Source organism: Chrysochloris asiatica, unplaced genomic scaffold (assembly GCF_000296735.1).
Source record: "Chrysochloris asiatica unplaced genomic scaffold, ChrAsi1.0 scaffold00009, whole genome shotgun sequence".
NCBI lineage: Eukaryota > Metazoa > Chordata > Mammalia > Afrosoricida > Chrysochloridae > Chrysochloris > Chrysochloris asiatica.
Genome location: NW_006408527.1, coordinates 16,701,845 through 16,722,595, shown reverse-complemented (window position 1 = coordinate 16,722,595; position 20,751 = coordinate 16,701,845). Strand labels below are relative to the sequence as shown.

Here is a 20,751-nt window from a genome sequence, read left to right as displayed (position 1 = left end):
AATCCTTCTGAAAGGCCTAGTCACAGTTGAGTCCTGGTGTGGTGCCACAGGCTAACAACCTCAAGGTTGGTTTGAACCACAAGGCTGACAGTTCAAACTCAGAGCAGCTGCTCCTCCAAAACCCTATACAGGGTCACTGAGTTGGAACCAACTCAATAGCATTGACAACATATGAAGTCTCCAGTTTCTTATCTCAAAAACTACATAAAGTACATAGATAAAGCCAAAGATCCTTTTTATAAGGGCTGGAACACAATAATTTGAATAAAAGTATCTCTTTAAAATGTAAATTAATTTTTTTAAATTACAGTAAAAAGATTTCATGTGATCATTTCTCTAGCCAACCAGTTGTCTTCTTTTAATTTCCTTCTATGTTGACAATCACTTTATAATCTTCCTTCTTCACCATGTACCCTAACCTGGCTCGATCTATTTTAAAGTCCTTACTCGTCAAACAGCTGAAGGCCAGATTTTAATGATGAAGGCTGGGGAGACAGAACTCATTCTTTACACACATTCAACCTGGATGAAACTACTCCATACAGGACAACTGCCTCAATGCAGTGTAGGATGTAAGTAGGAAGGAAATGAAAATGAATCAATTCAGAAAGCCATTTTGTTAAAAATATTTATTTAAAAAAATACAATTGTTGTCCATATTTAGTTGCACATATACCTATTAACATATTTGTATAATTTTGTACTTTAGTAAATTTTCTATAGTGCTTTCTTAAAGCCAGTTTACATTGTTCAAAGCAAATTCCTGTCAGTTTTTACATAAAATAGTTTTTGAAATGTATCCTCTTGCTAAAAAGATGTGTATCACCATTATAGAATTTAACAAAATGTTTGCATAAAACTTGAAGTGATAGAAAAAACATCACCTGGTTGGTTACTCAAATCAACCCCTTACTGTCTTTGGAGATGCACTCAGTATCAATGACACGTTTTTTTTTTTTCTTTTAAAAGCAGCATATTAAAAAGCCCTCAAAGTGCCAGCGCAACCTTTGCTTCACCTAACTAAACACTATATAAAATTTCTTTGTCTCATACAAATAGAATTCAAGACCTAGCTACAATCATTCTAATTGACCTTAAAATGGCATCCCTTTGTTTCCCAACAGGTAAGCCAAAACTACTTAGCTAGAAGAAATGGCAGTTTCTCTCCAGTTGCATCAATATTTAATGTGTATTTTAATAAATGGTATTAGCAGTTACCAATTTAATTGCCTTTTTATGAAAAAGCAAAGAATATAAAAAGATGGTATTAATACCTTGGAGGTCTCCCTAATATAAATCGCACTGAAATCAAAGAAGACAAGTTCTGAACAACACTTTAAATTAAATGCTATTGATTCCTTGGGGTGGGTAAGCACACACCTGCACCATATATAAGCTTTCTACCTAAATAAAAGCGGTAGACAATGTACGTTATACAATACAGATTTCAAGGGAGGCAATAAACAATGAAGTAACCGTCTGCTCAGCTGAGTTGATGGAGGTTTGAGGAAAGCACCTTGACAAGTTATAAACACACACCCCAAACTAAGACACACACAGAGAAGATGACGTCTGCTTTGTGTTACCTCAACAGGGAGATACTGCAGTAGCCCCATGTCAGACATGCTAGTTGTTTTTTTTTTAAAGGATAGACTGGGTGAATGAAAATCAAGTTTATTATTTAATATCATTTAATTGTAAAATGCCACTTTTACTGGTCCATAGACTTCCAATGCCACTATGCTAGTGACATTTCAAATCATCCAGCTACACTTAACTCCCCGTCAATCACATTCATTCCTAGTTGTCTCTTGGGAGGGACTTTTTGAGAGGATCCAGGATGGCTCTTAATATTTTTTTCAAAATGCAAAATATATAGTATATAGTTTTTTAAAGCATACTTGATTACTCAGTGAATTAAGGGCATAATCCTAAAAACTACTTTGAGTCAATTTTATTCATTTCAAACCAAATTCTTATGCCAAAGTTAAACAGCAAAAAAATGACTGAACTGAGTTTCATATTTAATCTTTCCTACCCACAAAAACAAACTCGCTAAAAGGCAAAAGTGAAGAAATCGATTTGATTGTTACTAGCAAAAGACCTCGGTCCAAAATGGATCGACCCCAAGTAATCAAGACTTATTTCATTTGTTCTCTTTTTACATATGTGCATCTTTACTAATTTCACTAATATGATACTATATCATATGAGCAATGAGTATAATGTACATAATAAAGGCCACTGGTTAATACTGCCCCAAAACACAAAAAAATATGAAATGTCTTACACAAAGGAATGTGTCCCCTACATAGCAATGGACAATAAACAATGCTTAAAGAGAAAAGAAACTTAAAATTGGCTATTTTACACAAAGTTGATTATAATCTATCAATTGTAAATCATTTTAAACATTCGTAAATTTCTACAAAGCACAATATTAAAAGCTCGTAAATTATTTTTAAGTAACTTGGCCAAAAGAGCATACCTTACAGGAAGCCTAGAAGAATGGCTCAGTAAGTAATCCATTTATCCCTCCTCCAAACAGTCTTATGTTCCAGAAAACAAATGAGAAATGGACCTAACCTTCAATGTTCTTCAGATGACATTAACAAATAAAATAACCATTAAGAGCTTCCAGTTCTTAGAAACAAAACAGTCCTAACAATGGTGCCCAAAGAAAGTGATTGGACACTAATCTATGGCATCCTCACTCCTGAACTTCACGGGTTCTTGAATGACTAATCTGGCTAGAACTCTGGCCCTGCCACAGGGCACTCCCCCATCCAGAAAATCCCAGGTCTGACCTAACAGGGCCCATAATCCCTGGATGAAAGCAGAATGGGCCCTAATGAGATGGAAAACAAGACAAAACTATGACAAATAATCAGCCCAAAGCTTACCATGTACAGCTTTTAAAAAGGATCAATGAGACCACAATGCCAGTTCTCCTCAGCTAGTATACTGATCCATGGTCAGAGCTCTGTATATCTTAGAAATAAACCTCCTTTTTGAGGAACTTACATCCCAACCAAATAAGGTTTTTACACAAAAACTAAAATTAATGTAGGATTTTTGTAGAACATAGGAAAATGATACATGAACATAAGAAAAGTTTAAGATGATTTTGTTTAAAATGCGTCCCATGTTAGCACTGTATTTCTAAAATGTTTGCAATCAGTGAGTCTTTAAGGCCTATGATGTAGATTAGATATATATTTTTTAAAAAACCAAATGTGCAAGGTATAAATCTTTTAAGTGGCGACTGCAATGGCAGCAGTTTTGTTTTTTAAGTTTTAGTATAAAATAGCTTAGCAGCCATCCTAGTCTGGAGGATGAATAATATATGTTCCCTCTGAAAAATAAACCCACTCACTCAGTCAGTACGTGAATACATACACATACATATCTAGCCAATCGTGGAAACGAATGTTCGTCTCCTAATGAAATCCTTGAAAGTAAAATCTAAACTTCAAAAAATTCCTGAAGTGTTTTGTACTCAAAAAAGATTTGAGTCTAAGTGACTTAATAAATTTGATGATATCCAGAAAGATTTGACTTAAAAGAGACTCTGTATGCTTGATCATATTCCTTGTGAACTGTCTTATTAAAGATTTCATTTAAAATCTGTTACCAGCTTGGACTTCTTGGTTTCTACAGAAAGTTTAAAGCCCCCATTTCCCACCACGGCTCACAGACGCCACTCTGGATTTCCATCTTTAATGGAAGTCAAGTGTGAATGGCAGTATCCTAAAAATTGCTTTCTGGCAGTCTGTGACTTTATCACAACGCCCCCTACACACACACATACACCCACACCCTCAAAAAGTAGTTTGGAGAAATTGGCAGTTTCAAATGGAACCTTTATTCTACCATCAACAACTCACCTTTCAGATTTGTTCGGTTTACAGGTCAAAACATGACTTTTTATAGTAACAGGTTCCAGCAAGCACAAGAAATGAAATCAAGCTGCCTTCTCGTCTTGCTTAATACACCACCACCCACAAGAATTTTAGATTCCAAGATGATAACTTCAGCTTCAGCAAGCGGGGTTCTGATGACACAATGCCAGCAGCATTACAAATAACAAAGCACTTACTTGTTGACCCCAAACCAAGCAGGTAACAAACAAAATACTTTTCATAGAGCCTGTTCTCAACTCAGAGTATCTGACGCAGAGAGACAATGATCACTGAGCTCAACTTCACTCACACTGTCACTGACTGAACGATCCACTCCCTCTGCTTCACATGAGAAATAATACATGCTGTCATCTCTTCAGATAGCAGACATCATTCCTGTTAATTTGGTGATTCATTGAGAGCTTCAGGCTTCTGCACAGACACATGCACTGAACTCCAAACTTGTTTACACAACCTAACAATGGCACAATTCTAGATTTCTGGCATGTTAGTAAGTGGTATGAAAAAATGGAAATAATGCAATAAACAGAACAGACATACCAAGAAAAGTATTCCTTTAGATGCTGAAGTGTCACACCCCCACTCCAAAGTAGAAACACCAAAAAATTCATTAATACAGCAAAAGAAAAAAGGAAGTTATTATAGATTTTAATATAAAATAACTTGAAATAATTCTGAATTTGTTGGCAAAATACAACACAGAGAAGGCTTTAAAATTTATAAACAAACCAGTAAAAAATAAAAATACAGAGTCATACCTAATACAAAGAGAAAGAGACAATAGGGACTTTGTCAAAAATAATATGCATGAAGTTTCAGGAAATATTTGAAAGTGGGCTGTTTTTTGGCAGTATGTGAAAAAGAATCAGGATGAAATTCCAGAAAGTTGATGACAAGCCCTCTTGAAAATCCTAATCTTTTCTAGAGATTTTACATGAAAATACAATGTGCAAAGGATTTCTCCATATATCACAGCAAAATAGCATACACACTTTTTTCCCCTCAAGATTGGACGAAAAAATAAAGATTGGACAAGAAGCAGTATCTTGAGTCAGTGGTCTTTACAGTCAAGTGTGTGCTTCCAGAGAGTACATAAGACATCGGGTGCCGAAAAACTGTATTCCAACTTCTATTCAGTATTTGCTTTGTATGTCACCCTTGACTTCTATTAACATGTATGCTTTATAAAAGACATGTTACATTATAATGGACATATGTTAGGATGCTGTCTGGATCACTGAGTTGATTCCAACTCAGCACAACCCCATGTGACAGAGTAGAACTGCTCCCACAGGGTGTCCCGGCTGGAATACTTACAGGAGCTGACAGCCAGGTCTTTCCTTCCACAACTGCTGGTGGGTTTGAATCATTGAACTTTTGGAAAAGCAGCAAGCGTTGGATGCTTACCCATTGTGCTTACAGTGTTCCTTACATTAGTATATGTGTTGTTGCTAAGTGCTGTCTCATTGGTTCCTACTCACGGAGACCCTGAATAGGGTTTCCAAAGAGCAACTAGTGAATCTGAACTGCCAATCTTTGGGTTCAAACTGACCTTGCAGTCCAGTGCTTATCCTATAGCGCTACACCTGGATTCCTACATCAGTATATTTGTTTTTGTTGCTGTTAAGTGCCATTGAGTCAGTTCCAACTCTTGGCGACTCTATATCAGGATTCCAAGGAGCAGCTGATGAGTTTGAACTACTGACCTTGTAGTTCAAACTTAACCTTGTGTCTAGTGCTTTATCCCACAGGGCCACACCAGGATGCCATATTAGTATATAGTGGTATACAATTTAACATATAGAGGTACAGACTTTTAATAGGGTATTTGTGTTCAAAACACTTTTCACCAATCAAGATGTAAGTCCAAAAGGTTTAGAAAATGCTACTCTGAAATATCACTGTATTAAAATTATTTAAAAAGCTACTTTTTAGAACTTTAAAATGACAACACAATTCTGAGTTCATGATGAAAACGGATGTTAGATTAGATACCAGGCAATGCACTGAGTTGTGAGACTATCAACAGCCTGGAGTTAGTTTCAGAATCTGACAAATAAAATGGAGAAAACTAGAAATAATGCCAGGCAAATAGATTCAACAGTCAATCCTGCACCCCTAAAACAGCCATTAAATCTCTAGATTTCTGGCTCATACTTTGAGCTAAAGTTGCAAAATTTCAGTAATAGAACATACAGACACACGTACAGAGACTTCCACAAGATTAGCTGATCTCAGAGAAAGCAGATCCTCATCAAACTCCTAAGGCCCCACACCTCTCAGAGGCTTCCTGGTTGGGTTTCTAGAAAGAGGACTCACAAAACTGGTTCCTAGGAAGTTGTTTTTATTGTCTTTTAATGATACCTACCCTTGGTTCCCAGGCATCCCTGTGCATACACAATTAATTAGTAAAGATACTGTCTCTGAAAACAAACAAATGGCTTTTCTCCTATAATTTGAAAAGGTAAAAAATACTTTTGTGCTTTAAAAATTTTTAACTTCTAGCTAACTCAAGTCATCAATATTTACTTATTATTTAAGGTACAAAATGTTAATTAACCTAATAAACTATTTCAAAGTGCTGCTGAGAGGTCTAGGTCTAATTTCATTCAGGCATGAAAACAAAATCAATGTGAGAAGAGTTCAGTATGTCTGTTCCCCTATGGTACTACTCCTCAGAAACAGAACTTTCAGCTGATAACCATGAATTAATCAGAAGCAAGTCTACAACTAACATAGAGAAAAAGTCGCTCCCTGAAGTAGTACAGACATCCTAGCAAAGAGTTTCTCTATGTACAAGGGAGATGCATAAAATTCATGGAAAAATAACATAATCTTTTAATTCTATCTTTCCACAATCTTTTTAAAGCCTCCCTCCCTCAAATATTTAAACGGCTTAAAGGGAATATTACGTTCTGGAAGATGCTGATGTGTCTGTGTCATCTGGAACCCTCAAGTCATTCAGTTCATCAGTTCAAGAGACTCAACTGCAGGAACTATTTTTAGGGCTAAAACAATCGCTCAGTGGGCATGGTGGTAATGGCACAGTATCATTTCATCTGGGACTTTAAAAGCCAAACAGGACACCAAAAGTTCCCACTGTGGAGATGATTTCAATTCAGTTTGGGGGTATCAACAAATCTGTTTCCATTTGGCACTGGTAATACTGAAATAACATATATGGCAATATTTTATAACGGGGGTAGGCTTACCATTAAATCAAACAATCCATTCCCTATCTGTGAGCATTTCCAAATAAACTTTACTTCTCCCTAATTAAAAGCAAACAAAAAGAAACAAACATCTTGACCTCATTGCTGATTTGAAAGCTTCCCTTTGCATTTCATCTTCCTAATTAACATTGTTGAAACTATCACAAACTCTAAGAACCTTAATGTAAAAGAAAAGAACATAAATATACAATAGAAAATGAGGTAAAATGAACAACAACAAAAAGTATCTTCTTTCTGGGACAAAGTCTTTCATGTTGTTTCAGGTTATTTAATTGAATCTTTTAATCAAAGGCGCCTCAATTTTCCAAAAACCCTGGCTAGTGTCCATTTAAAGTCAGCATTCACCATGCTCCTATTCCAAGGATATATAATCACACCACCCAGAGAGCAGACATTTCCATGTTAGAGGTGGGATCCCATATTCTCTCACTGAATGTTCCAAAGACTGCTTTAAACCCCCAAATTTAAAAAGCTTCCAATGCTGCAGAGTTATGCTGCAGAAGACTCCTCCATGCTTTGTTGACAGGTTCAGACAAGATCACACATATGGCTGAGAGAACCACCTCGAATAAATGTAAACAAGATGCTTTTTTGTTTTTGTAGAGCTGTTTACGTATGTCACAGTTCACAGCAAAGGAAAAAATCAAACAATAATCTCTCTAACAGTACTGCTCCAGTCTTACTCTGAGTGAAGACTGATTCTTTTTCTTTACGGATTAATAGCTCAATATTTAAGCTCTAAAGATATGGCCAATTTCACTTAACTAATGTTTCTTAAAATAATTATACTCTAAGCATAGTTTTTCTTTTTCTTCCTGACCAAAGAGTCCAAATAGCCAGAATAACTTTGTCCTGAACTGCTCTTGCAAGGCACAACAACCCCACCAAAAATTTCTATAATACAAAGCTCAAAATATTAACAAAAAGTAAACACAAAAAGAGAGAGGGAGGTGAAATTTGGACTCCAATTAAGGCATTTTTATACACTGTTCAGCTTAAGACCTAGTCAAAGGGAATCCTAAAAAAGCAGTTCAAAGGGGGAATGGCAAAAATTACAACAGTCCATTGTCTGTCTGGAATTTTCGATTGCTCACTTGAATGTTTTTGTGTATCTCTGTTCCTCAGTCCTCTCACTCCACAGTGCATATGTTATGTTTTTTGTAGGTCTGGGGAAAATGGGCCAGGGGTGGAAGGTCCATCCAGGTTAGACAGAGTGAAAGGCCCATGACTGTTCAGTACAGAAGGAAACTGAGAGGAAAAAACAAAGAACACACATTATAATCTTTTATGCAACCCCGACTTTCTATCCCGACTATATTTCCTGAGGCAGAACATGTCAGCCTTCTGCAGTGGCTTACAGGGCCTGCTCCTTTCAAAGTCAGTACAGGAATTACTTATCAAGGAAGACGATGAATATCATTAACAAAAACCTAAAAGAAAAAAATAGTTTGTCCCACAAGTTTATTAACACCATCCATCCTAACTTGATGGGATGGGAACAAAGAATGAACCTATATTATGCCTTCCTTTATATTCCAAGGTATTCAGGTTTACATCACAACTCCTCCCTCAAATGAGACTTCAGAAAACTCAGTAACTCACACAATGCATTTACTGCACAATTCAATTATAAAGCAAATCATGGACCCCCTGAAGGGATCCTAGAAAAGTCTCGGAATAAATGCCCATCTTATCTAGTAACTCTACATTGGCACAATCCATTACAGAATCCTCACCCTAAAAAAGGGTTCCCAGTATCTATTCCGAGGATGAAGCTATATGAGCACTAAGTCTTTGTTTAAGATCACTCCACAGAGCTCAATTAATCTGTTTGGTGAGGGGCAAAGAAACACCTAAAAATGAAATATGGAAAATTCTCCACACTTTCTCATCTAAAACTTAGGGTTTTTGGCAAACAAATGCAGAAGTACAAAGATTTTCTTTTTCTTTTTTTCTTTGACCATTTCCAAGGAACAAATGAAAAGTTAATGACAAAGTGTAAGAAGGATAGTCACCTGAGTAACTGACAGGATTAACCACAAACTATAAAGTCTGCATTCTTTGGCGCAAAATAATGGACCCTTCCTAACACCCTGGTGAAAAAAGAATATGGTATTTTTTTTTAAATATCTAAAATAATTTTAAAAATAATGACAAATACCAATTCTGAATGGGTAATGGGAGTGTCTGACATAGTAGTCTCAAGATGTTTTTTTTTAAGTCCTCAATTAAAAAGGAGATACCTACGTGCAGAAAGATTCTCCCTAAATATATACAAATATTTAACTACACTTTCTAAAAAGAACAAACTTCTAGTGTTTAAAATAACATAAAAAATTGGGGTGGGCTGAAAATCTACAATACTGAGTAATTCTTGGTCCACATGAGAGGTGTGTACTATTAAACAAGACAAGAAACTACTGTGAACACACGCTGTTGTTGAGTGCCATCCAGTCAGTTTCTACTCACAGCAACCCTGTATAGGGGTTTTCAGGAGTAGCTGGTGAGTTTGAACCACTGACCTCATGGTTCAAGACAACCTTGCGGTCCTATGCGTATCTTACAGTGCCACAAGAAACAGGGTCACTTACCTGGAAAAGTGTGTTAGCACCTTGCAGTCTGGCTGGACTTAGGGGAGCCACAGGGCTGAGGGTACTCCAGAAGTGGATACTGGAGAGCAAGGGGCTCGGAGTCAGTAAGATGGGCGTCTGCAATACAGAAAGCAAAATGCCATTAAGTAACTTATCAGGATTTTGTTTTAGCCTTAAAATAGTACAAGACACATAGCCCTGAACCTAAAAAATTTCTCATTGTCCACTCCAAAATATCTCCAAGCCAAAAAAATTATCATCAGGAAAAACTCATAAAGTGTTTGTACAGCCTAAGAAAGATATAGGTCAAAAACAGTATTATTTAGATCGGCTTTTATAGAGTGTTTCTCAAATAGGAGAACAAACCTGAATTAAGGTACAGAGGAATAATGGGTAACTGAGTCACATACAGGTTTTTATAATGAGAAGGTCTGGGAGTGATCTATCTATTAAAATGTTATATGAGATGAGCAAGTTAATAAATACCTAATGTTACTGCATAAATTGGCTACTTAACATCACACTCATCATCATGTTTCTTAAGGTTCTCAGGACCCATTGTTTAAGATTATCACTGTTATTTTATTTTGTTTGTTTTTTTAAAATAAGACATACCATCTAGTCTTATAAGGCCAAAGAACAGGATACTTGTTTTCTTTAGGAGGAAGTGGAAAAGCCAGCATGTAGCACGGTAAAAACTTTAACAGAATACTTAATTTGGCAGTGCTAGTTGAGAAACTTGGTTCTTTCAAGGGATCAAGCATAATCTCTTGAAGACAAAACTAAGCAACAGAATGAAAATTTGAGGGTAGAAATTAGGCCTTAGAAAAGTGAACAAAGCTGGTACTGAGAAGAAAGGGTTACCTGTGAAAAAAGTGCCGGTGTAAGAGAAGCTGTAGGCAGAGATGGGCTTAATATGCCCAGTGGGCTGGGATCACTGCCTGTGATCACAAGAGTGGGAGTCAGTTCTAATCCTTTGGGTTTCTTAGATCTTGATGAATTGTTTATTTTATCTTTTTCTGGCAACAATGAATCCTGGTCTTTAGGCTCCAGTGACAAGTTTTCAGGAAGTTCCATTGACTGAGAAGCCACTGAATCGATGTCTGTGTCGATATCCGGGTTAGAACTCAACGGCGGGGAAGGTGTTCTAGCAGGTTCCTGCAGAGCTGGGGACAAGGACGAAACAGAAGCAGTGGTGCTCAAGGTGGTAGTTAGGTGTGATGCAGAAACTGGGGCTTCCAGAGAAGGTAGTTTTGGAGAAACCAAAGTCTCCAATGCTTGGATAGTTTCTTCTGAAGATGGAGAAATACTTGGGCCAATTGAGATGGTGGAAGCAGCAGGTTCATGTGGTGGTTTTTTGGAAGGTGTTGTCACAAATTTGATGACAGACTGTGTTGGCTCCTGAGAAGATTTTTTCTCTGCCAATTTCTCAGCAGGATTCTCAGCCTTTTTAGATTTGAAAAGCTTATTATTGGAGTTCAAAGAGTCAAGTGTAAATGAAGAATATAAGCCAGAGTGTATGTAGTCATTTCGGCTAGAGGTCTTGGCACCAGGCTGCGGTGGTTTCTCTTTCCCTCCGTTCTCTACATCTTTGTAACTGCTGCTGATTTCACTGAAGCTTGAAATTTCAGAATCTCCCTCAATCTTGCCCAATGAATCCATGCTCAAAATCTCTGGGTAAGAGACAAATTTGTACACAAACTTCTGACCATTCACTTTTTTGATGATATTCTGCAGGCAAATAAAATAAGCATTCTTAAACTTTGTTATAAACTTCCATCCCACCACATATAAAAAAGGTGACACCAAAGGAGATGCTGAGAACTAGAAATAGCTTACATAAAGGCTTCAAAATCATCTAAATTTATCTAGTCCTACCAAACACAGAGCTGAAGTTAAGGCAAGAACATTTAAAATTTATTACTACATAGAAGCTGAACCATTTTAATTGCTTAACGCTTGTAATCAAGTATCTGTGTTAAGTCAGAAACTGCTGAAGTGCAATCTTTTTTTCCAGAGATACAAGGCACACACACATAAAGAGGAATTTAGGATACTGCTTCTGCTAAATTTCCTACTTCCTCCAGAAACTCCTATCTATTTATCTCTAGAGAAAGCTGATAGTATCAACCACTTAAAGGCTAAAGAAATTCAGATCTCAGCTTCTCATCCTGTATCTGTTCTCTTAAAACCAATGACTTAACCTAAGTGCCCAAAATGTTATTAAAAATCATTTTAAACTAAACAAAAAGTACAATTTTAACTAATAAATCAATTCATATGCTAACTATTTTTAAGGTACAAATTTGTGTCCCATGTTTTTGTTGTTGTTAGATGCCTTCGAGTCGGTTCTGACCCATAGCGACCCCACACAGGGTTTCGGAGGAGCAGACGGTGAGCTTGAATGATTCAAATGGCTTTGCAGTCTGGTACATTAACCCACAGTGCCACACGTGTTCCCTGAGTTACACTAAAAAGTAAAAATAAGGTAAACCTCTATGAACAAGTGTTGATATGACAATTCTTAAAAGTAAATTATGATAAACACATGGATAATTATTTATTTATCCTCAAGAGTCTCAAATTTTCTTTTATCTTATTCCAACTCCATACTCACTTTGTCTTTTAAAGGTAACTATAATTAGGAATAAAAGTGTGTACTGTATTTTTTTTGCAAATAATACATCCAAAGTTAATGCACAGACACATACATCTAACACAGAACTCATAGAAAGCTAATACACAAGTAGGTTGTGCAGTTTGCAAAAACCCATGTAACATGCACATTTGTGTAAAAATACATTAATGGGAGTTTGCAGAAATACAGCAACTAGAATATTCACTCCTTTCATCCTAATTCCAACTCCCAAAGCTAAAAATAAAATGGATTACAATAAACCAGAAGATTAGTACCTATGACCTCAAGAGATGGGAAGGAACAATTCTTGATTTTTAAGGGTCTCTAGAGTGTGGCACTGTAGGATCAGCACTGGACTGATGCTCCTGGAAAACCCTATACAGGGTCACTGTGAGTCAGAACAAACTCTATGGTACTTAACAACAACAACAACAACAGACAGTATGTTGGAGTCCTGGTATGGCACTGTAGGATAAACACTGGACTGCTAACTGCAAGGCTGGTGTTTCAAACCCACGAACCACTCCTTGGAAACCCTATACCAGTTTCCCAATGAGTCGGAACCAACTTGATGACACTTGAAAAACCAACAACAGCATAGGCAAGAGAAAAAGATGGCTTTCTGCTCTTGCAAAGGTTTACAACCTCAGAAATCTTGTATAAGGTTGCTATACGTCGGAACCCACCCTACAGTACTTAAAAACGACATCAGTACAGTATAGAGGTCTAGGGGTTCTGGTGTGATGCTCTAGGATAAGCACTGGACAGCTAACCATAAGGCTGGTGGTTCAACCAGTGACTCCTGGGAAATCCTATACAGAGTCACTATGAATCAGAATCTGCTCGAGGGCCCTAAGTAACAACATACAGTGTAGTTATGTACTGGGATGTGTATTACCTTTACATAATAGTATCTGAGAGCTCGGCTAAGTTTGTCATAATTCATGTTTGGCTTGCTTTTGCGAATCCCCCAAAGACGAGCCACCTCTTCTGCCTGCAGAAGCTTGAACTCCCCATTATTAGAGGTCCAGCAGATCATGTGCTTGTTCTGAGGCTCCTGGAGGAGTTGAAGAAGGAACTGCCACAGGGTGATAGCACTGTCCATAGCAATGAACTGAAAGAGAAACAAGGTACACGATAAGATTAACAGCGAACACTTCTTGACACTACATATCAGGCATTGTTTAAAGAGCTCTAAATTAATTACTGCATTTCATCTCAAGAACAATCCTATAAGATCCATACTGGTGAGCACAGTGGCTCCCTAAGATAAGCACTGGACTGAGAACCACAAGATTAAGATTTCAAGTCCACCAGCCACTCTACTGGAGAAAGATAAGGCTTTCTACTCCCACAAATACTTACAATCTCAGAAACCCTGTATAGGGTTACTATGAGTCAGAACCAACTTGACAACACCTAACCACAACAAAGTTGGTTCTATAAGTAAATTATAGGAGCACACTGATGATTTCCAATCATTAGAATATCACTATTTATGAAAATTCATTGTCATACCCCCTTCCAAGACTGAAACCCAAAGGGAACACATGAGCAGGCATGTAAGCTTGCTGTTGACTATATTGGTCTACTGGTGAGTGGAAGAAGGGGAGAGGCACCAATGAAGGAAATGGGCTGAGTTCAACCATATTCTGTAGACTCCTGTTGACTAGGAGATGAGAGAAAGAAGAGGAAAGGCTGGTTGGTCCAAAGTGTGGTGAGAACTGGGAGCACTTGAGCCCATGGATGACATAGCCACAGAGGGCTAGAGCTGAGAGAGAAGCATCCAGATGAAATGAAGTGAGGGCAGATGCACAAGAACACCCAAACTTGCAGATAGTACCCATTTGACCCAGCCTTGATGGCTTGATAATCAGAACTTAACTAAAGAAGTTTAAAAAAAAAAGTTTGTTTTTTGTTGTGGTTTTTTTTTTTGGATAAAGGAAACAAAGGTAAATTGCTTCAAGTTGAACTTGACCTATTATTTATGGATGTAGTAGCTCAAAATACCAACTGAGAGGGAATGAATCTTCACCTCAAGTATTAATGCTATCCTCTCTGTATACAAGGTAGATAGGGACAGGCAACTTAGACATTAGCTACCTAAACTGAGGGGGCAATAAAGGCATGAAGTGACTGGCTTACAAGTTTCCATGAGGGAGTTTTGTTTAAAAGTGTGCGCGTGGGGGAGGGGGGGGTCAAGTGAGAAGAGCGGAGAGCGTGACCCTACCCAGAGAGGCAGTGACACCAGGGATGGAGACACAGATGATGATGTGGACAGATGGAGCAGCTGGGGACACTAGACTCAGGGAGGGAGAGGGACTGTGTGCAGATGGCCAGGGAGGCGGGCCTGTGGAGTGTATCCTTTGGTTATTTGATGATGCATGGAGGTGATTATGATCATTGCAATGAAACAAATACGATAGGATGAATGTAAAACTGATGTTCTCCCATGTAAACCCACATAATTCACAATAAAAACTTAAAAAAAAAAAAAAAAGCCAAGGAGAGTTAAGTAGTCTATATAAACTATACTTATAAATCCTTCTTCTGTAATAGTTGGTGACTGACTCTGAAATAAAAGAAAATATTGCATTATCTCAAAAAAAAAAAAAAAAATGTGCAGGGGAAAGGTACAGTCCCCAACTGAATAGTTTTCATCTAGGCTAGGCGGGCCTGGTGAAAAGAGATGGGGAAAAGATTCTTGTGATTCAATAGTAACTGTTATCATGACTACTGGCTACTGTCACAATTGTAAAGGTAGAAGTTTTGTAACAAAAATGGTATAGTTAATCTTACAGTCTAGAAACAGAAGACCCTAGGACCATCAAGTGAGCAGAGCACAAGCGAAACACAGGACCCTATCCAGAGAAGTACTGACACCAGAGTGGAGGCAGACATGAGGACATGGAGAGAGATGGAGCAGCTGAGGACTCTGGACTCATAGAAAGAGAGGGACTGGGTACTAGTGGCCAGGAGGCTGGCTTGCAGAATGTGCCCTTTGGTTGTTTAAATTATTACATATTCCCGATATGTATTTAAATTATTATATATACTCCTAATATATATATATATATATATATATATATTATATATACATACATATTTGGTGGTATATATCCCACCACCAAACAAACAAACAAACAAAACAAAACAAAACAAAAAAACCAGAGGGAATGGAAGCAAATACATTGAATGATGATGCATGGCGGAGATTGTAATCATTGCAATGAAATGATGAGTTGAAAGCCGATTTTCTCCCATGTAAACTATCACTCAGTTCACAATAAAAACTTGGGAAAAAAAGCAAACACACACACAAGAAACTCACTGTCATGTTCTTTGAGGAGATCATTATATTTCAGCATCTATCTAAAACAACCCAGTTTATGTGCTTGTGTGTCAGTCTGTCTCAAGGTTACTTAGGGGCCAAGGTGTAAGGAGTAACTACTTTTCCTTCACTGGTAATTCCCCTTCGAATAGTTTCTATTATCATAAATGGAATTTACATACAAACTGGCAAGCACTAAGAATTTCGGCTAATGTTCCCTGATTTTATTCAGAAGTTCTGTCACTGTTCTTTCCACGAAGATTCTATCCATGTGGATCGTTCCTTTTACTTCATTAGCAAAGTTGGAACTCCGAGACATGAACTGAAGAAAACTCCTGCAATAACTCAAGTTTTAGGATATCCCTGTTTAGCCATGGTTTCTCAACCTTGGCATTATTGATGATATGGGCCAAATAACTGCTTGCTGTGGGAGGCAGTCGTGTGCATTGTAATTGTGTAAAAGCATCCCTGGTCACTTACTCAACCAGATGTCAAAAGCACCTTCTCTACCCAATGTGACAACCAAAAGAACTACACCTCCTCACTCACAGATCACAATTACAATAATGTTGTTTGTTGCTGGATGCCATCAAGTCAGTTCTGACTCCAGTAACCTTACACACAACAGAACAAAAAACACTGCCCGATTCTGAGCCATCCTCACAATTGTTGCTGTTTGAGTCCACTGCTGCTGCCACTGTGTCAATCCATCTCATTAGGGTCTTCTTTTTCGTTGATCCACCACTTTACCAAGCATGATGTTCTTCTCCAGGGATTGGTCTTCCTGGTAACATGTCAGAAGTATGAGAGGCGAAGTCTCACCATCCTGGCTTCCAAGGAACATTCTGGCTGTACTTCTTCCAAGACAAATCTGTTTGTTCTTGTGGCAGTCCACAGTACTTATAATATTCTCCAACATCATAATTCAAATGGTGTTGGAGAATATTATTGTGTCTTCTTTACTCATTGTCCAACTTTCACATGCATGAGGCAAATTAAATTACCACGGTATGGGTCAGACACACCTTCTTCCTCAAACTGCTATCTTTGCACATTAAAGACACACATCTAGCAGTAATGAAAGCAGAGGTCCCTTTTATGCACTTTTGTGGTGAACTTTTGTGCACATAGAAAGGAGGCTCTACTGCATAGTATTTTACTGCCTGGGATAGGAAAGGAGGCATGGTCTCCCCAAGCCACCAGGGTGCGGGATGGAACCCAGGATAGGCTCAAGTACAGCTAATGTGGGTGGGGTGCTGCCTGGTGATTTCTGGCTGCTCCTGGGGGGGCTGAGGCTGGGGAAGTGGCAGCCAATGTTCTGAATGGGACACTCTCAGGGTGGGTTGGGGAGGAAGTAGGACTCCATTGTCTGGCCTCAGCTCACAGTCCTGCTAGTAGCAGGTCTGGGCCATGGTCAGAAGGAGCCCTGAGATGGAGCACAGAGTGCCTGAGGTTTTGGGGACCCCACATCAGCTGGTCAGCTTCTTCAATGCCAGTCATGAGTTATTACAAGCGGGGGGGAATCAGCAGGGTGGGTGTCAGAGGAAACTGCAGTTTAAGGTCAAGGGCAGAGGCCTGGCCTTCAGGGCCTTGGAGGAAGCTCTAGATTGAGGATTCTCTTAGAGATGTGGGAGTGGAAGGGCACAGGGCCGCTGAGTGAAAGCCAAAGGATGCTCTGGCAAGGGGTCAAACCCCTACAGCAACCATGACCTCCTGTCCTTGGACAGGGAGGCTTCTGTCCCAACAACATCCCCAGAAGTGCTTTGGGGTCGCCAAGGGGATATTTTACAGGGCTACCCATCCTGAAAAGAGGGTAATGGCAGGAAGGAGGGGACCTTGGGGGATGGGGAGAGGCACAGTGCTTGGGTCACCCTGACTCTGGAAGACTGGGCAGCCCTTCCCAATATGCAGGAGAGGCAGTAGTACCAACCAGGTGATCTCAGCAGGGACCAAGCAGGACATTCACAGTACAGGTGAGAGGGTGAGATGATGGGGTCATTCTCCATTTTTACTAATGACTTGGTCTTTGTACCCTAAGCATGTTGGGAAGTCAGGAGTCAGTGCACCAGTTGAGGCAGTGGATCAGCAAAGAAATGCTCTCATTGAATTAGTCTCCTTGCAAAACTTCAAAACACATTATATATTATGAAGAATTCTTTAGGACAGTTTGGCCAAAAACCAACAAGATTTCCCAAGAAGCTTCTATACCTTCACAAAAAACAGCAACAATAAAAACACAACAAAAAGACCCTTACTGTCTTTATCTAGGAATGATGGCTCAATGAACCAAAAAAAAAAAAAAAAAGGGGGGGGGGCTTGAAAACAAATTTAATACATTTCATTAGACCTAATACTACAAAGGAGTCCCGGTGTGGTGCTGTAAGATCAGCACTGGACTGATGATCATAAGGTTGGCAGTTCAAACCCACCAGCTCGCTATCAGTCACAATGACTCCATAGCACTTAACAATACTACAAACACAGATAAATTGCAGTACATAACAATTAAAAATTTTTGTGCTAAATACCATCAAATGAAAAGACAAATCTACAGAATGGAAGAAAATCCCTGCCACCGAGTAATTCCAGTTCATAGTTTTCAACACAACAGAATAGAACTGCTCTATTCTATTCTAGTTCCCGGGGGAATGTGCCATGGAGTCGGTTCCGATTAACAAGAGATCCTGTACAGGATTTCTGAGGCTATATATCTTTACAGGAGCAGAATGAGACTACAGATCCATATGGGAGCAGATTTACTCACTTTTCTACTTTTCTTCTAAGGAACAACTGGTGGGTTTGAACCGCTAACCTTATGGTTAGCAGCCTAACACCTAACAGGATGAGAGAAAGTATTTTTAAATCATGTATTTCATAAGGGGCTTATAGTTAGAATATATAAAGAAATTTTACAACTCAATTTTTTAAAAAAAATTTTAAACGACAAAGGATTTGTAAAGACATTTCTCCAAAGACTGAAACATGAATGACATTTAAAGATGGTCAAAACCACTAGTTATTATGGAAATAAAAATCAAAACCACATGCTATGTATGTCACTTCACACCCATGAGGACAGCCATAATGAAAAAGCTAGGCAATGACAAGTATTGGTGAGAATCAAAAGAAACCAGAACCTTTATACAATGCTGCTGCTGCTACTGTTTGCTGCTGCTATGCTGTGGAGTCAGTTCTAACTCACAGCAATCCTATAAAGGGTTTCCAAGGCTATAGATCTTTTTTTGTTTTTTCTAACTGTTTACTGTGAATTTAGTGAAGGTTTACAGACAAGATCAGTTTTACATTCAACAAATCATATACTTTGTTTTATCTCAATGACTGCAATTTACTCCATGGAATAGTAGTTACCCTGCTTCCCTCCTTGTGGCTCCTAGTTCCACCCACCTTCTCATCCTTTCTCACCTTTGCAGTTTTGATTCTGAATGACTGACTATTACATCATTCATAGTGATCATACCTTGCAAGGAGGGGAGTGATTAACTTTTCAGTCTAGGAGCGGAGGTCCCTGGGACCATCAAGGGAGAAAGAAGAGCGGAGAGCGGGACCCTACCCAGAGAAACAGTGATGCCAAAGATGGAGGCAGAGACGATGATGTGGAGAGATGGAGCAGCTGGGGACTTTAGACACAGAGAAGAAGAGGGGCTGTGTGTTGACGACTGGGGGTACAGGCTTGTAGTGTATACCTTTTGGTTGTTTGATGATGCATCCAGGGGATTGTAACCATGGCAATGAAATGATATACGATAGGATGAATGTAAAACTAATGTTCTCCCATGTAAACTATCACATAATTCACAATAAACATAAAAAAAAAAAAAAGAGTCATGAAGCCTGATGTTCACATGTTCCATTAGTCCTTTAGGCTAACTCCAAGCCACTTCAATTTTCATCACTCTTCTTTTTTCTGCACATGGAGTGATCAATAACTGCACTTTAGATGGCCACTCATGAGTGTTTAATATCGCAGATGCTACTCACCAAAGTAGGATAAAGAACACTGACTGTCTTTGTGGGCTGTATTATGTCAGTTGACGACGTGGTCCCCTGAGACTATGGTCCTGAGCCTCCAGGCTCAGCTAGCTACTCACTGCCTTTAAGATGTGTGTTAATGCGTAAGAAGTTTTCAACATTTTGCCCACTGTATGCTGTACCACATTCATAAGTGTGTTTACAAGAAATGTAAATATTCATTTACCAATGTCCTTTTTCAAACTCTTGTATATCTGTAGGATATACATATATATGTTTTCGTTGTTAAGTGCGTTGAATCAGTTCTGACCCATAGAAACCCTATATAGGGTTTCCAAGGAGCAGCTGGTGAGCTTGAACCACCGACCGTGCAGTTCAAACGGCTTTGCAGTCTGGTACATTAACCCACAGCACCACACCAGGACTCCATATATATACGTATTCTACTCTTCCTCCCATACCCATTCAGCATGTGTCTCTGTCCATGTATCTACCCGCAGAACATTGTTGTTCAAAGGTTGTATATGTATATTTTCTTCTATCCCCTTTAGCCCTTGTATACCTCCCTGTCCCATCACCTGTCTTCATCATTCTTCTGTCAGCCTCCCTCTTCTTGTATATTTGCCCTACCTGTCACCCAAGTTAACATGTGTCTAATTTACAGCCTCTGAAATCCTGTACAGGATCCCTACGAGTCGGAACCAAATCCACGGCACATAACCACCACCACCACCCTAATTCAAGCTCCCCAGCTGCTACTACGAAACCCCATGCAGGGTTCGCTATGGGTTGGAACCAACTTGATAGCACTTAACAACAACAACCCTCTAACCAGTGAACTACTCTCCCTTTCCTCCCACCACTACAAGCCATCAAAGAATGTTTTTTTCTCTTTCAAATTCATGTATCTGTGATATATATATATATATATATCGAGTCGGAACCGACTCAGCGACCCCATGCACAGAAGAACGAAACAATGCCCAATCCTGGGCCAACCTCACTACCGCTGCCACACTTGACGCCATTAATGATGCCACCTGGC

At 38.8% G+C, this 20,751-nt stretch overlaps 1 protein-coding gene across 1 annotated transcript; it reads right to left on the bottom strand.

Annotated features, from left to right (window-relative positions):
* Positions 1-8,305: 8,305 nt before the first annotated feature.
* Positions 8,306-13,490, bottom strand: ELK4 (ELK4, ETS-domain protein (SRF accessory protein 1)). The gene is made up of 4 exons (XM_006834080.1): positions 13,284-13,490; positions 10,612-11,478; positions 9,748-9,864; positions 8,306-8,404 (listed from the first exon to the last, which is right to left on the bottom strand). The coding sequence occupies exons 1-4, from the start codon at positions 13,488-13,490 to the stop codon at positions 8,306-8,308; spliced, it is 1,290 nt and encodes a 429-aa protein (XP_006834143.1).
* Positions 13,491-20,751: the final 7,261 nt, after the last annotated feature.

Bases quoted from the DNA above. Each gene is read 5' to 3' on its own strand.
- ELK4 (XM_006834080.1), bottom strand. From the start codon at position 13,490: ATGGACAGTGCTATCACCCTGTGGCAGTTCCTTCTTCAACTCCTCCAG. The intron at 11,479-13,283 runs GTAATACACATC...ATTTGCCTGCAG, and splicing joins TCAGATACTATTATGTAAAG to AATATCATCAAAAAAGTGAA. The intron at 8,405-9,747 runs GTAAGTGACCCT...TTTTCCTCTCAG, and splicing joins GTGCTAACACACTTTTCCAG to TTTCCTTCTGTACTGAACAG.